At 39.8% G+C, this 18,043-nt stretch overlaps 1 protein-coding gene across 11 annotated transcripts in view; it reads right to left on the bottom strand.

Moving 5' to 3' along the window:
* MBNL2 (muscleblind like splicing regulator 2) overlaps nt 1-18,043 on the bottom strand; it is a 106,203-nt gene that overhangs the window by 31,598 nt on the left and 56,562 nt on the right. For all 11 annotated transcript variants that reach the window (XM_033051966.2, XM_033051972.2, XM_033051973.2 and 8 more), the window contains exon 3: nt 1,812-1,976. In XM_033051966.2, coding sequence (XP_032907857.1) covers nt 1,812-1,976 — 165 coding nt within the window. The remainder of the gene's footprint in view (nt 1-1,811; nt 1,977-18,043) is intronic.

Raw genomic sequence — 18,043 nt, 5'->3', positions numbered from 1 at the left:
TTGTTTGTGTTTGGCTTACTTTGGATTTTTTTGTCTTTGGAACCAATTACTAAATTATAAATGGATGTGACTTTGTAGCAATAAGATGCTCTGAGCATACAGATTAACCAGGAAAACCAACTGTACAGAAATGACATCTAATTGCCCTTAAGAGTTAAAAGTGTATTATGCTGTGTTTCAATCAGTGATCAAATCTGCTTGATATCAAGCAACTCAGATTATATGTCAAACATGAGCTAAATTCTGAAGAGCATAATAATGAACATTTATATGAAACAATGGTTCAACTATGTTGAAGACAATCTGTGTTATGTGAAATACAAATAACAGCTTTGTGTCAGATATGATTTTAAGAATAAATCCACTCATCAAATGATTTGTATGAAATTTTCTTTCACTTTTTATCCATTTGGTCAAGGCTGAGTCATCTTAATCTGGCAATTTATGTGAGACAGGTCTGGCATTTTTATCACAGCAATCAGTACAGAAGACATTACGTCAATGGAATTGTAAAGTTCAAATGATGAAATGGATGAGAAGAAAAAAGTATGATTTTGACACTTCAATTTTCCTCAAAATATTAAGCGGTGGAATCTATTATTTCATCAAAACTTTTTCTGGTGGAAACTCAAGCAGTAAATCCCCAGGAAATATCAAGACAATTAGAAGGCCAACATCACTAGATACAATTTGATTAACATGTACCAGAAATTCAGGGAGTCCAGACACTCAAATCCCACTCCCACCTGACAGAAGATGTTTCAAGTATAAAAAGGCATTATTGAAAGAGGCATCTGGGGTGAGCTTCCTGTGACCAAATGCAGATGTCTTCTTCTGAGATACCTACCCTTGACTTCTGTCAAGCCCATGGAAAGACAAAGGCACTTTGAAAACAGAATCATCTAATTTGAATGCTGATGCCTGGAACAAGCCAAGCAAATAGTAATTAGGAGTGCTTATGTCTTTTGATAAACTATAAATGGACCTTGGAAACTCACTGCAGAAGCTGATGCCAACACTCCAGACGCCTCAAGTTAGAGACAAAAAATCCCACTACAGTGGGATGCCTTACGCTAGGAATTTAGATTGAAAAAACATCATAAGCAGCCGTGTGTGAAAAGTTTAATTCAGATTACTTGCCAAACCATGCTTTGGAAGTCTGCTACACTGAGGAGCCCAACTGCAAGGGCTGCCCAGGGCAACTGATCACTTCAGTGCATATCCAAAGATGCTGCTCATTGCATGCCAGACTCTAGTTCTATATCACCTCCTGGATATGAAGTGTCTCAGGCACTGTATGAACCACCTTGAGACAAAACACTGAGTTTGTGAAGAGCATGCACCACCAATTCTCTGTCTTATCCTCAGACACTTCAACAGAGTAAGGAAATGCTACTCACTAACCTTTGCTTCCAGTACTGGGATTAAATAATATTTAAAGCCATTCAAACCCATAGACTCCTGAGAAACTTTGTGTTCCTACTCAAATTACAAATTCTTGCTATTACACAAATTTTCACCTCCAGAAGGTAAAAATCTTGCAAACATGACATGAAATGCATTAGGGGGAGAAAAAAAAAGAGGAAAAAAATACAAATTATTATGGGACAAAAGAAAAATAATACGAGTCTACAGCAACACTCCATTACATCTTGAAATGCAAATATAAGTGAGCATATCTCTAGCATCTTGACCATTCCTTAAGTAAACAGACAGGGACTATTTTTATTGATACTATTTAGAGAACTTTTGCAGGTCAATAGAGTCTTCAACTTTACTTACCATTAAGACCATCAGAGAAATACACTTACCACTGGCTGTAGTGGTGTCCCTGGAAACATGAACTGCATTTGCTGGGCGAGCATTGCTGCTGCAGTTTTTTGTTGGATTAAGTTGTTCCTGCCATTGATTTCCAGTTGAGTTTTTAAATGTGTTGGTGGATGAAGGTACTTGCAGTTCTCCCTTGTACAACGGCCCTGGAAAAAGAAGTCACACTCATCAGTCGGCTGCTTTTGATGATAGTTCAATGCCTTCGAGCAAAATATTACATCATAAACTTAGCAAGAACTAATGAAACACAGGGTGTTTCCTGGGAATTATGCAGAGGGCTGGGAGAAGCTGATGGCCTTGAGTTCTGCCTCAGCCCATTACCTCTGATTGATCATTAAGTCTATTCACCAGAGGTAAAAAAAGAGAAAGGTTGTGAATCAGCATTTTCATTGTTAAGTACAGACCACTGCCATACAATTAATAAACTCAGAACTGTCCAGACTGCCTGAACTGCCTCTCAGGACATCCTGGCTAGAGTATCTGGTGTTACTGTAACATAAATTTTTTTATTACAGGACATCACATGATGAATAACAAATTGAAACCTTCTTTAAGAGAAATGCAGCTTTTAACTACACCGTATTAAAAATAATTGTGTGATCATGACAGTGAGGATCTAAAGTTGCCACTCTCTGCTTGTGCTCTCTCATACATTCACCCTTACTCCAGTTCACTGCCTTCCAGCCTCCTGTTTTTATTACATCAGCACAACTTTGAAGTATTTCCATACAAGTATAAAAGAACAGAAGTAAAGGTGGTACTTTTACAGCCTAAATTTAGAAGCAGTGCATGGATCTAAATCTGAAGGTACACAGCAAAAGGACAGCCCAAAACAACAAGAAAGGAAGAGTTTTCAGTTATAATTAGAGACAATAAAAATACAGGTCATCTTGAGGTGACTTGGTTTAGAGGAGATGGATGTACAAGTTGACCCCAAACACAGGTAGAGTGGTAGAAGATGTAATGATGTATTTTTGCCGAGAAAGGGAAATTGTAGGGTGCACTAGTAGGTTGTGCAGCTGCAGGGCAGGACCTGCTGAGATCAGAAGCTCCTTGATGACACGGCTCACAATCACAGAATTTTAAGAGCTGCAACTAGAGGGCCTAAAGCATTAGTGAAACCACATTGGATACACTCAACTTGTATAAGTTGTTTCTAAATTGAGATTTTTTAAGAAGTGCTTTTTAAACTTCCTGTTCACCGGTATTAGGGCTTTACTATTTGTAGACAAGCAGGAATATCCTTCTATAGTCAAGCAAGATCCAGATTCCTATGCAGGAATATCACACTGTACAGACATAGGCTGACTCCATATATGTACACACACTGCTACAAAACTTTCAACAGGCTTCTAATGTCCCCAACCTAGTGGCACTGTTACACTTTTGACCTAGATACCAAAACAGTGCAGATTCTGCCTCTACTTTGCTACAAGGCTGCCATAACTAGCTGCTCAGGGGTGACTTAAACATTTTCAGGAAGCTTTTCCTGTGTTGAGGTTGATGGGAATGCAAACAGCTATTCCCACACTATTAAACTACTGAGAACAGTCCTTTTCTGAACTGCCCCTGGCTGCTGCTGGGAGTATGCTAAACAGCAGAAGTCAGAAAACACCAGAAAGCTAAAGAGTTAAGAAAATCAATGGTCTCAGTGTTGTTTTAACCTTCTAGTACAGATGTAGCCACTCTCAGGACATCATGCCTTCCTTCTGTTGAGAGAATCACCAATGCTGCCTGATTTAATGAATTACACAAAAGGAACATTTTACTTTGTCAGCTGGAATGAGCGGAACCAGAAATAGTCATGACTTGATGGATGGCTCTTTCATTTGGGGAGGAATGTGGCCTTTACCATCATAATGCTGAACTGGAGCAGATTCAGCACAGACAATGAGCATATATGCTTTTTTCTTGGTTGATGAGGCCAACTGATTTAGACGTTTTCAAATGAGATCTATTTTACCTTAGCCTATTTTGTATATGAATGACTCCTACAGCAAATCTAAAAATTAAAGCAGCAAAATCAAATCAAACTACTGAATCCGATGGAAATATTGACATATGGAATCAAACATGTTCCTTAAACAAGGAGCAACTCTCATGCACAGTGGCTTCTGAAGTACCTTAAACCTGAAGAGTGCCTTCAGCCAGACCTCCAGTCTTACCTCTGAAAGCACACAGCTACTGTATACCACCACTCCAAGCTGTGCAAAGCAACCCACAGCGCACAAAAGATTGATTATTTCTGAAAACTTTCAAAATAATCCAACCATACAAAAATGTACTGTCCTCTCTGAAGTTATTCATGTCTGTGCATCATTTACTAGTTTGCTGAGCTCCTGGTTAGCAATGAACATATGTACTATAAAAAAGCTGTGTGGTCCCACCACGCTGCTATAGAAAGCCCTCCAAACAGATCAGGCCTTGTTGAAACTAAATGACCCAAAATAAACTGCAGTGGAATGAGCACTGAAAATAGTGAGTAAATTAATCCGCCCTCACTACCAAAATTAAATAAATTCTGAGACCATTTTTTTTACTTTTTGGACTTACAATGGTAGCAGAAAAACACCTATGAGGAATTTTTCATTCCTTTTTTCCCAAATGCTCCATTTCCCAACTACTAATCACTGCACAAACAAAAACTCAAACTTGTAGTATCATTTCAGCCAAATGGAATTAAATTGACCCTGAATTTTTTTCTTTATTAAAAAGTCAAATATGAAGTCCAACTGACATGGCAGCACATATCAACCTAAAATCAGAACAGGCAACTGTACACAACATGCAGGCACATTCAATGTGTTAGCTGGGTCACCATTAATGAATCCACTTTGTAAAAAACTACTATGCTAGAAGGCCACATCATCACAAATGCAGAGACAAAACCAGGTACTTTAACTTTCAGGTGCCTCTGGAGCCAGGCTTGCTCCATCTTAAAACCACAGCAGTTTAGGAGCTGTTTCACAGACACTCAGTCCCTCTGGCACAGGAGGCACAAACTCAGCAGGATAAGGCAGGCAGTAGGGAAAAATAATTGTTTCTTACAACTTTTAACGTGTTCCCAGATATGACTCAGAGTCCTGAAACTAGAGGGCACAGACAGATTGGTATGAAACTGGGTCCCTAGAAACTCCTGTCACCCATGAAGTGAAGGTTATCAACAAGCACATCATAAGCTGTGTGCACTTCCCATGGGAGTTCATGCAAAAAATCACTTTTAATGAGCTGTCTCCTTATCTGCAATGGATAGGAACAATGAACAGACATCAGATTACATTCCCAGCAGTCTGTTACTCCCTTTATCCTGGAAGGATGGTACCTAACTCTGACCTTTTATTTCTTTACCTTTGTCCTCTACAGCTGTCCAACCTACTGCCCAGCACCACATTTCAGGCAGGCAATGGAAAGTTTTAACAGAAAAAGTACTTTTTACTGCTAATTATCTGGGTTAGAACATGTCAGACTGTCCCACAGGTTTCATTCTAGTAAAGCACTGGGAGAGAGAAAGGGTGCATTGAGGAGCTGGGAACTCAAAGGACACCAGTGCCCAACACCAGGGCACAGCAAAGAGAGGTTCTACTTCTGCAGGGGCAATGGTCTTGGGAGCTGCTACCTGACTGGTTTAATTTAAAAAACATCCCTTAACAAGCCATGTTGCACCATTGGTTTTTTAAAAAAATCAATAGATTTTCCCACTAAAGAACAATAGGTAGTTTATCTGAGATCAATGCCTCAAGACAGCCCATATATTAGAGTATATTTAAAAGTTAGATATGTGTTTAGAATTTTAAATTTAAAATAAGTAAAGTTAGGTGAATGTAGAAGTAACACCCCATAACTTTGCATGTTAACACACTAAGGATCCATTTTCTGTCTTTGAATATTTCATAAATCCACAACTTCTTTCAGTACTTTACTCTTGCTCCAATAGTAACAATAACAGTAATTAATTCAAGCTTGGGAATTCCTTATGTATAATAATGAGTTAGCTTTTACTTATTAAAATTATATTCCATGAAAGTAAGATGATTGAACAGAAAAAAAAAAGGCAAAACAATGTTTCTTCTGTCTCTTAAGGCAAGAATGAACTAAAGCTTCCAGAATTATTTTGCTCAGGTATGGAATTTCAGGCAATTTATTGATGCTATTAGTGGGAAATAACAGAGTATGACTCCCCCAACTCACATCTGACACACCTTTAAAAACAGGTTATCCAATGAGAAGCAGAAAATAGGAGGCCTGCTGCCTTGCTGTCCCTTGTTACAAGCTCCCCAGGGTGCTTCCAGCTCCCCCTACTCAACTCTGCTCTCCGTAAACTCCCAGATTCCTGCAGTACCCACCTCCCTCCTTGCTTCTCCCCCAGAGCACCCTCCCACCTCTCCTAACTATAGCCCAGGGAACAACTCACAGGATAATTATAACTCTCTGGAGCCGTGTGTGTCCTGAGGAGTCGGCCAAGACGAGCACGCTGCTGGCAGATCACACTCGGGAGCGGCTTAGTGCCCGCTCCTGCCTTTTCCTTAATAGGGTAAAACTTTGGATCTCTCTGCTACCCAGACACTGGATTTTGCATAACCACTAAGAACTTTGAGATGTCTGCTTCTAGCAATTTTGCTTGAAATTGGCTACATTGTTCAGAAGTCATTAGAGCGAGAGGATGACGCCTGCAAAAATATGGACAGTGCACTTATGCAAAACCTGTTTCCTTAAGAAAACAAGTTAAACCAAAAATGCAGATGAAATTGTATGAACTCTCAAAATTGAATATGCAGTTTAATGAGAAAACAAGAAAAGTATATGACTTCCAAGACATAAATGGATTTAGAAGACACCTGAGCAACTGGTTCTACAAGGGGAAAAAAAAGGTTTTCTGGTTTCCAGATAGACACTCTGAGATCTAAACATTTGCTGGAGTTAGAAAAGACACACAAAAAATTTTAAAAAGTAATAAACACCTGATGTCACGACTATTCCTCCCCCTCAAAAAAAACCTTTTAAACTTTTCTGCATGCCTTGCACATGCACATTCTAAAACAGAAATGCCTTTGCAGCTGTGGGCATGTTGCTTAGCTAAACATTGCCTGCTGAAGGTATTACACACTGTTCAAACCCCAGCAGAGTGGGAGGTAGCACAGGCCACTGTCCAGGCTGGTGGCAGCACATGGCAAGAATAGCCACAAAGACAGCAGTGTCAGCAGCTGGGGTGGTACCTAAGGCATAAATACTTATTTGGAAGAGTTTCTGTCAAGAGCAAAAAGTTTTGTCTCCTTTGGGATTCCTCCTCAGCTGCCTCTCAGCAAATTCTGGTTGGGAACATGCATGGCCTCACACAATCAATTAAAAAAATTGAGTATTGCATAAACCAGGAACTTTTCGATTGTGATAATCCTGTGCTCGCTGAGGCTAAAAATAGACCCAGTCAATAGGAGGGCAGGTATTTTGAGACACTTAAGCTTCTGCTCCCATGCACAGACAGCCACACTAACTCTACTAGCCCAAAACATCCAGTTCAAAAATTATTTTTCAAGTGCAGAAATATCAAAAAGGGAAAAAAAAACCCAAAACACTAAAAAAACCCACTGTGTATCCCACAGAGAGGGATGATTCCTCTTGTTCTACAGGATTTGAATGCGTGCATTTCCCGACATTTTTTAGTACATGACAGTTCAATCACCAACAGCACTTTCAACACTCATGGAAAACCCTCAGACTTCAGTTTGGACTGAATTAAAAAGCATTTCCATCTAGCACCACAGTCCATGAATTCAATTTTCCTGTGCAGGTCAATGTGTTTCCTAACTTCACTCAGGAAGAAAAAGAAGCAGACACCACAGCTCCATTAAAGTATTCACTTTGCACTTGCAGTGAATACGCACCACCTCACACAATCTGTAGGACTACACATGCTCATAGACTTATGCATATGTCCAAGGACTTAAGGGATTTAGCTAAGCCTTAAGAATGACTAGTCACAGATTTTTAAAAATGTAACATAGCATTTTATTTTTTCCTTAAGGCATACAAAAATATTTTAATTTTTTTAATTTTGCATAATTTCACATCTAGAGTACATTGCCTTGCAAACATGTATGCTTATGAAAAGGCAATTTTTTTTAGCCTAAGCAGAATTTTATATAATTTTATAGAAAGAAGTGGAGATCAGAATAAGATCCCTTCTCTTGAAAATGCGGCACACTTGAACTATTTGTGAAATTGAAAAATAATTCAAAAGGACCAAACTGTACTACTAATAGAAATATTAAGCTTTTGATGGTGAGTTCAAATACCTCGGACTTTACTATTTGCCATATATCTTAAAAACACAAAGACCTAAAGGAAAAAATGTATTTCAAAACAGCACAAGCATCTCTTACATTACAGTTGAAATGGCTGAGCTCTTGGTTATGTATTCCTGGGGGAAAAAAAGCAGACAAAAGCTACCAACAAAAACAACTTAGAAACAACTTTAAAACATTGCTGAGAACTTAGTTCTGTATTTTTAAAGCCACCTTGCAAGTACACCCACCAAAGTTAGTGACTCTGCATACATATTTATACGCACCTACACACTTCCGTTTCAAGAAAAACTAGAAGGCAAATTCACTTTCCTACTTTCAGGTAGAAAAAAAAAGAAGGAAAAAAATTCTCAGGTGACTTCGGTCTGATTCAGTTTCCAACAAGCTAAGAAAAACCATTAGCTACTCTTTTAATGACTTCAATTTTTTGTAAAAAACTAAAAGCTGGTAAAATAAAAATGATCATTTTATTCATAAAACTAGAGAACAAGAACTGCCTGTAACTGACAGAAAAAATAGAAAAAAAATTGAACAAAAATGGAAGCCTTACAAAAAATGGAACGTCGAAATGATGTAAGAGTCTTACCACTAAAGACTTAATAGGAGATATTTATTTAAATGGAAAAAGACAAAATGTTCTACTGAAGAGCACATTTGCAATGCACAAAGAGCTCTGAGTCTCTCAAGATGCTCTTTCAAACAAATGTTGAGCATAGCTATAGAGAATGGTTTAATAATTTGCCTTCAATATCAAGGGAAGTGTAGTCAATATTAAATTGCTCAGAAGACAAAGAAGTCAGGCAGACATTGCAGAAGCCAAAAAAAAATTATGAAATTCTAAGCTGTTTGACAAAGATCCTTGAGATTATTCTAACAAACCAGAAGAAAACTCAGACAAAGAGACAACAGTCTAATATAAATTTATTTTATTTCTGTGTTTACTGCCTTGAAAATAATTTGAGAATAATAGAGCAATAGAGATTATTTCTTCCCCAATTATGTAGCTCCTTTTGTTTTTCTTTTCCCATTCTCTTCCCTCCATTGGCGCTCAAAATCAACCAGATTATTTTAATCTTAGCTTCAAATTTGGCTACCAGCATAGATCAGCAGTACATCGCAAGCAACTGTAGAGAATCCTTGAAATAAATCTTCACTCTAATGCACACAGACAACTTCAGTGGAGTGAGAGGCAACCAACAGGTAGTATAAGGGAAGCATAATCTTATTTAGATAGAATTCCTCAGATGTCTGATTTCTATTACATGGGTGGTGAGTCCTCACATTGGGTGAAGCTGCCTTGTGCAGGGCTCCAACAAACACAGCTCTCCTGTGGGAGGACTAGATGCAATGGGCCATGCGACTCATAATGGGCTTCAAAAGCAGAGCTGTGACTTCAGCTCTCCAATGCTACCCAGCCAGAGAAGTCAACATATTTACCAATTCCTGCATTACAGAAAAAAATGTCTAAAACCTTCATAGAGTCTCAGAATAGAGCATTAAGCATAGTTAACCAATGGCTGGGCAGCTTTAATACACCTACTCATCTCAAAGATTGAGTGTTTTTGTGGAAGGCAGAGGAGAGACACGTAAATTGCGGGCTGGACCACACAGTAAGTCAAGGTGACACAGATTTTTGCTGGTAAACAACATACTCCACCATTAAATTTAACTTGACTGAACTGCAAAAGAAGACAAGAGCTTGGTAAGAGGCAATTTCCTTCAAATTTTCTCCGTATCTCAAGAGCAGATAAAAGTAGCCATTCCAGAATTCATCCCAGCAAAGAGGGGTAAGTTGTTTGGTTGCAGGGCAGCTGGCAAGAGAAAAGGCAACAGTGGTGCAGCAGAACAGCAGGGCACCAAACAAGAAGATGGGTATGGCACAGTACCACTTCCTTTCCAATTCCCATAAAAACCTTAAAACAGATATACGCTGACTTTAATGCAAGCTTGCTTATATGAATAGGACTGAGATTATTTCCTTGCTTTGTAAACACCACTTTGCAGAGATAAGGTAGGCAAGGGTAACTGCAGAACTGATAGTCAAGCCCTGAGACACCTTATTTCTCCCTCTTATTTCCTGTAAAGGAAAGGCACTGTGGCTCAGCACACAGACTTCACCCTCCAATGTCCACCGCACATATCCTCCACCATATCCAGGTTAGAAAAGAAATAGTGAGTAATGGGGAGAGGTCTTTGCCGATGGGATGCCCATAAGCCCAAAGGATGAACAGCCCAGCAAGGATCAGGCAATGGGCTGGCAATGGTTCCCTCAGCAACACACCAGGAATCTTAACACACCTCAGGAAAAGCCATAAAATCAGTTATGTGGCACCAAAAAGGAGCAGAAGACATGCCTAGGCAGTGAGGAGTCTGGTTGACTGAATCAAAAAGAAAATGGGAGTAGAGTGCTATAAAACCAACTACACTGGCTTCCTACAGCAATTCACCTGGCCAAGGGAGCCTTGAAAAGGAGCTTCATTTGAGAGTTGCAGTGAATTACTTGTGACTTGGGAAAGGTGTATTATTTGGAACAGTCTCATCATATGGAAAAGGTCATCAGTATGATGTAGCAAGTCCCCAACACACTAAGGGATCCACTGGTGTACTACAGAGAAGGACAGACCTAACGTACCCCAGAAGCAAGTCACTGCCTTGGACACCAGTGTGCCACAGCCCCCAGCTCTCAAGCGGGATGCCCAGCAGCCCTGAACTGCTACCAGGTGCCCTGATATGTCATTGGCAAGTCCCTGTGCTGCTCCTCAGGAATATATGCTTTCATTATGGCCAGGCCACCCTGCACCCCTCTATTTGCTGGGGTTCCCAGTCCAGCTGGAGCTTCGGGGGACTCTTCCCTGTTGGGGATTTTACACTTTCATGGCCAATCATTTTGTAAACAAATGGAAAAAGCAAGGGCCAAGTTAAACACACAGATGGCCAAGGACACCTTATATAACTGCAGAGGTGAAAAGTACAGAGTCTTGTCCCTCTGCAGAGGAGGAGTGTTTACCCACTCTCAGTGGCAGCGCTGGCACCGCTGCTGCGTTATTAATAAATCATCCACTTGCTCCAAGGACCAGCCAGCAAGGGCTGGAGTCTGACACCAGCTCTCAACTGATTGGAAACTTCCTGAAAACAAACAGAAATTAAAGAAACAAATACCTAGAAATTAATATACATGCATTTTCAAGGAAGAATCAAACATAAAATCCTCTTTAATTTTTATAGCTGCTGAGAAGCAGCAAACAAATTATTGAGATTAAAATATACCATTTCACTGTGGGGTTGCCTACAGAGAGCAATCAAGTATACCTGACCTGAAAAGCCAAGGGGAAATAAGGCACCTTTCCTTGTCTTTTCTACACCTAGTTCATGCTCCTCCTCTTCTGGGAATTGGTTTCTTAACATCAGTAAAACATTTTAGCTTCCATCTTTTTTTGCAGTCTGACACACCTTGAATTTCCCCCCTCAGGGAAAAGGGGAAAATTGCACTACTAGCAAGAGGGGCAGTGAGACCCCTGCTCTGAAGAAACAGGACATAAGAGTTAGCAGTGAGAAACATCCAGAGAATCAACAAAGTAAATCAGCTTTAAAAAAAAGGGAGAGAAAGAACACTGGTAAAAAAATTCAAGCAAGAGGAAAGAATGACGCCCTGGCATTCAAGTACGCTAAAAAAAAACCCTTTTCTCTTTGCTGAAGGGCTATCTATCCCCTTCCACCAGGTATTAGGAAGCTTCCAGAAGATCTAGCAAAAACAGCAAGAAATATAATGCAGTTACATTTATCTGAAATGGTAGCTTACAGAATTAGGCAGCTAAATCATGGTTATGAGAAAAGATAAGACATATTAGGATGTCTTATTACTTTCCCTGAATACTATATTCATTCCAGTACTAGAATATGGGATTGTGGTCTCAAGAGTGCTTATAGTTTCTCAATACTGTGTCGAAGGAGCAGATAATTATTCTCTTCCTTTATACAGATTCTGCACTGACTAAATAAAATTCTAGTTTAATTTCAAATTAAAATAATGCCTCTAGGTTTTCCAAGGCATATATCCATGACTTTGGGAAGAAGACACACACTAGACTCCCTACCATTTATTATATGGCAATGACATTGGAATACCCTGACAATCTCCACGGTACCTGTCTTCATCAGTAAAAGTAGTGATACCAACCTCAATTACATGACCACATGTATTGTTTTGCACAGCCTTTCCCACACAGTGAATAGCCAGTCAAATGGTATTTCTAACCCTGACAGTCAGTTGTCAATACTTCAACACATGTTCACTTACCTCTTGGCCTGAATGCAAGCTACTCACTCCCTTTTGGGCCTATGCATAGGGCTGGCTCTACAGGATCACATTAGGAATGGTTCCAGTAAAATTATTAATGGATTTCTCAGTCTTCTCGTGATAACTAGCCAGCATTACTCCCACTCTACGCAGAATAAACTGAGATCAAGACTTGAGAAGCGCCCACAGTTTTTGGCTTCAGGTGTCTGTCCTCCTTTCACTTTGCCATTGCATCCATGTGGCACATGCAAATGCCTCACTAGACACCTACTGCCCTCGGGATTTGGGAGTCCACCCACCTCATGGTTAGCAGCTAAGATGCCACTTTCAGGGACCCACTCACTGACTTCCAGAGGAAGAGATGAACACCTGACCAAGAGCCCATCTCCTGCCAACTCTGCCGCTTCTGCCTCTTTTGCTGCACCATCACTCTTTGGGCAGAGACCTGACCCCTCCACATGCCACCCCACACTGAGGCACAGGGAAACACAAGGCTGGAAGAGAGCATGCACTAATGTTGCCTGGACAGCACATCTCCAATACATTTTCCTCAGCTCTTGGTTCCTACCCAGTTCACCTGACCAAACTCCCACCTTGCCCCAGCTCTCTTCCTCTCCATTTCCTCACCTTCAGCCTTACCTCTTCCCTGCTTCTGGCACCAGCACCTGACACCAGACAGAGCTGTGTCATTGGTCTGAAAACTGCTGAGCGTATGTGGAACCTGCTTGCCTGCACACAGCCTCTGCTAGGTGTGCATGGATGGTGAGTTTTCACACAAAAAGACCTAATTTGAGTGAAATTTCACAAAAATAGTAGAACATTAATTCCTGATACTGGAGCAACTGTTCTGGTGCTGGATCCCAAAGTTCAGCTAAAAACAACAAGAAATTAATTTTATTATTAAGCCAGTTTAAAAATAGGGGAAGAAAAACCAAGGTTTTTCTTACAGCTCAAATGTTTTTCAAAGATGAAGTATTCCACCAAAATTTTAAATAAACACTCTGAGTCAGTAATAGAAATGTTTCAGCCCAGATAATTGCATTTTAAGAGACTTAGAGACCACAGAAAAGAAGGATATTATTTGGAAAGTGGTGGGGAAGATTAAATCCAGGTGATGATGATGGTACACTGTTTGTTGGTAAGAAAACACTCATGCGTGCCTCATCAACATGCCTGACCAAAGGGTAATGATCACAGCAACCCCAAGCATTTATGGAGCAATAAAAGTATTTAAACACAATGGTACTAAGCAAAACATTCATGCTAAAAAATGAAATCTGATAGACCGTTCATCCAGAAATACTTTAATATAAGCAGTTGTTATATGTTCAAAGCTGATGCACTCCACTGTGAGTTACCACACAGCATTTTGGAGAATCTAATGCTATAACCACATCAATATAATTTCAAGTGAAGCACTTTGTTTTACTTCAAATTGCATTGAAAGGGATCATGTACTAGTGTACCAAGATTTCCAGGGTCACAACAAAGCCACAAAGACTTATACAGAAAGAAAAACAGTCATTACCTTGAATTGACCCATTTGACTTGAACAAGGGCTACTTTAATTTGTTTTCTTAAGCATTTTGAAGATGATACCTTCCTACCTTTAACTCTTAGCAGGGAAAAGTCAAGTATTAACAGACTATCACAGCATATAGTATGACATATGCAAACTCACTTGGAGAAAGAAATCACTTTTGTTTACTTGTTCTTTCTTCCCCCTAAAGTTTCTATGGGAGACAAACAGGCTCCATTGCAACAGTGACAAACTCACAACTTCCAGTGTTCTATCTCCTGGAAGCCTTCACAGGTTTGGCACCCTGCTCATCTGTTTCTCAGGAGAAACCAACTCAGGATCTGAAACACTATTCTGCAAACAGGAACCAAAGTACAACATAATTTATGACTTCCCTTTGTGGGTAAAGTGTTTTCACTGCCTGCACCTTATCTGAGCAGGAGTCACAAGACAGAGATTCCCATCAAACCTCTTTCTGTCAAATGTTTCCTTTTGTTTGGGTGCTGGGAGAGAAGAGGCAGGATGCGGTCAGGAGCCAACAGCACAGCCAAGGCTTCCGTCACTGCTTTTTATGCCAAAGTGACAACAACAAACAAGGGAGAAACTCTAAGTGAGGATTACACCACCTTCTCCCTCTCTGTTTCCAAGCAGCAACAGAGAAACCACAAGTGCTGAGAACTTTCCTCTTTGGAGCAGGAAGGAAAAGACCCCAACCACCAAGACCTCAAAATTGCATGCAGACTTTGAGAAGGTACTCAGCTCATCACCTGGCCTGGAATGCGTGGCTGAACCATCTTTTCATTACTCTCAGGAGACTCATTCATCACAGCTACCTTAGAGGACTTTGGTTTAAATATTCTTTATAAATGTCACAAGGCTGAAGAACACATTAAACTAAAACTCTAAAAACCAAAGCAAAGTCTTATGGAAGAAAAAATTCATAATGATCTCATGCTTTCCACAAGAGCGGCTCTTTCACAGCCAGAAACCATTCAGTATTTGCTTCTATTTTCTATTTGTCTGATAGTGCACATCATAAAGTGATTACAATAATTGTGGCATGTCAGATTAAACCTAAAGGACATACAGGTTAGAATGCAGTATGGTTAGAAATGTTACTCATAATTGAAACCATCTTGACTCCAATTTTTCAAAAAGCCTTTGTAATTGCAGACAGTCTGGAAAACAAGTATTTAAATGGCCAATTCAGTGTTTTTTCCCATCCTGCTGCTTTTCAGCAAAGAAAAATTGTGATGGATGGGTACTGCTCATCAGAAGAAATAGTCAAAATATGAGATCACTAACCAGCAACTAGACAGGCTTTAGTCAACTCCCTTGATTAATCACTGGGGATTCAGTGTCTGGATGGAGGGAGGGCAGGCGGCAGTTTAGAGGATACTGCAACTTAACAATAACATATTTAAAAACTTTTTAAACATCATAACCATTTAAACCAGGCTGTAGTAGCCTATTTCCAGCACAGCAGAGAGAGGGACTTTCTCAATCAAGAGTGACTGCATGGAAGTTGGTGTATGTAGCAATAAAAGTTATTTTGGCATGTTACAAAGACAAAGACTAGACTTAGGTTGTCTTTGTCCAGTGCAATCTAAAATCATGCCCAAAAGATACAGTTCGTGATACAAGCTATCATTTATACCCTACCACTCATTGACAGGGCAGTTTACAAAATATTACTCTTCAGGCTATTACATACTATACTATTTAGCAAATAAATAAAACAATAAAGGCCCAAGGAAGACCTAGCTTCAGAGGTGTTTTCACATGTTCAGGCCAGTCTTGGGGGCACATAAGCTGTTCTGTAGCGTAAGTAAGAGGGCATCAAAAAACATAGCAGAGAGGGAAGGCAAGACTCATTAGGGATCCTCCAGACGACCTGTGAGACAGATGGAGCATCTTCCTATGAGGGCAAAGCTCTGACCCGAGGCACTGCTGAATCAATTGCAAGCACAGAGGTAAAAGATGGAGCAGCCTGGGAGGACTGCACTCATTTCCCTTCATTGGTAGGCAAGCCTCATGCTACCGAATCCATGGATTATATATATAGGCAGACCAATCACATACAAACAGTTTTGTAAAAGTACCTCTCTCTCTCTAAAAATATGGCTTTTGACACAGAGATTGCTTTGGAAATTACTTATACATGAAGGCACCCCAAGCACATCATTATTAGCTTTAGAATTACAAAGTTTCATTTGGTTTTAGATTTTTAGATATCTTTAAAGCAGACTGATTACAAGTATCTTGCCTTCCTACAAAAGATGGTGGGGAATATAGTAAATAATCTCAGTCTTCCTTGACGACTTCACTACAAAGGAATAAACTGCCAATAGGGGAAAAGGCTTTTAATTAATTTAAAATCAACACTAAGATTACAGAAGTGCTGCTAATATTTTTTAAGGAAAATGTCTTTTTCAGTAGATATCAACAGAATTTTAATTCATTTTACTTTACCATCCCACACTGAAAACCCAGTGTTTCATCAGCAAGTATTTATCTGAATTCTTCTCATCAATAGTTTCAAAGTTTTAGTGAATAGAAAATTCCAAATTAGCTTTAAAAGTCAACTGTGCTTTAAGAAGAAACGTAGTAAATTTTGAAGGTGTGAAGGCCTCTGTAGAAGGTTCATCATATCTACAGCCACACACCATACTGTAGACCATGCTCTATTCATTTTCCCATGCTATAATCCTGAGAACAATGAAAGAGGGACAGTAAAGAATGGAGATGCATGCCTGAAGGGCTCCCTTGGCTGGTTATATTTAACAAATAAAGTGTTCAGTTTTAACTAGTTAAAGAGCTTTTGATTAGCATATCATAGAAACCAAAGAAAAGGTAAGAGCTATGAAAAACCTTTTCAAACATCAAACAGAAATGAAACAAGCTTATAAATAGAGTTGCCTGCAAGCAAACAATTTCTGGAATGTACTGCGGGAAGCAAGGGAGAATCCCACAACAAAGGAGATTGCAAAAGCCAACCCAGTTTAACAAGTGGAATTACCAGTTTGGAGACTACAGGGAAACAATGCAAAAACACCAGCAAGTCTGATACAAAGAACTTTTCTCAGCATTTAATAAAAACACCAACATAAAGGCCAATTTCTAGGCAATTAAACATAGCTCTTTGGAAATGCAAAGCCTTACACAGACTTGGTTAACTACTCATGGAGTATTACAATTAATGAGGAACTACAGCTCTCTTTGAGTAAAGCTGAACAATTTCAGACACATCTGATCACAGTTGGAAAATGTTAAGCTATTAGAGTACCAGACAACAATTTATATATCATCAAACAGCTTTCTGCTAATTTATCATCTGCTTGCAGACACACAAAGGGATGATAACCTGTAAAGATCTCAAAACCACCATTCCAACACTTTAAATCTACCTTTTATGGGTGTTGTTAAAAAAAAAAAGTCACCCATACATCCTAGATGTATAATGAAGTATTTTTCAGATCTATGACTGCAGCTAAGAGGATGATGACAACCCTGCTATGATGGAGATGTGGTGGTTGCCACTCCTCTGCAACACCCTTAAAAGCCCCCAAACCCCTAAGAGAGTACAGGTAATAGAGATTTGTCAGTCTGGAAAGGAAAGACTCACTTTGCGACGTTTCTCCATGTCCGTGCACGGCCCAAGCAGGCACTGTGGCTCATGGATCCGAGCAGCAAGCTGGTGAACTCCCTCAGCTGCTGGACACCACACACATACTCAACGTCCCCAGCTCCCACTGCCTCTTCCCATAGGGCAGTGGGATTATCCAGGATGTCCCTGAGTAGCCACACTAAGAGATGTGGGATTGCTGGTACTGACTATAAACCAATGCCCATCTCTGAGGAACCCAAAGAAAAGCCAGCAACTCAACCCAACCCAACCCAACCTCTTTACCTTCGCACTGGCAATTCCCACAAAACATGGGGTGAGCCAGCCTGGACTTGTGTGTTCAAATAATTAGCTACATAAGCACCTATTTAATGGATTTCAGATAAACATCATCTTCCATTTGCAAAGGTGATTTGTATACAAAACAAACTGTATCCAGTCTTGTCTTTTGATCATGTTCATGAACAGACCAG

Source organism: Catharus ustulatus, chromosome 2, assembly GCF_009819885.2.
Source record: "Catharus ustulatus isolate bCatUst1 chromosome 2, bCatUst1.pri.v2, whole genome shotgun sequence".
In the NCBI taxonomy this organism is placed as follows: Eukaryota; Metazoa; Chordata; class Aves; order Passeriformes; family Turdidae; genus Catharus; species Catharus ustulatus.
Note: the sequence above shows the minus strand (reverse complement) of the source record. Positions and strands in the feature narration are given on the sequence as shown.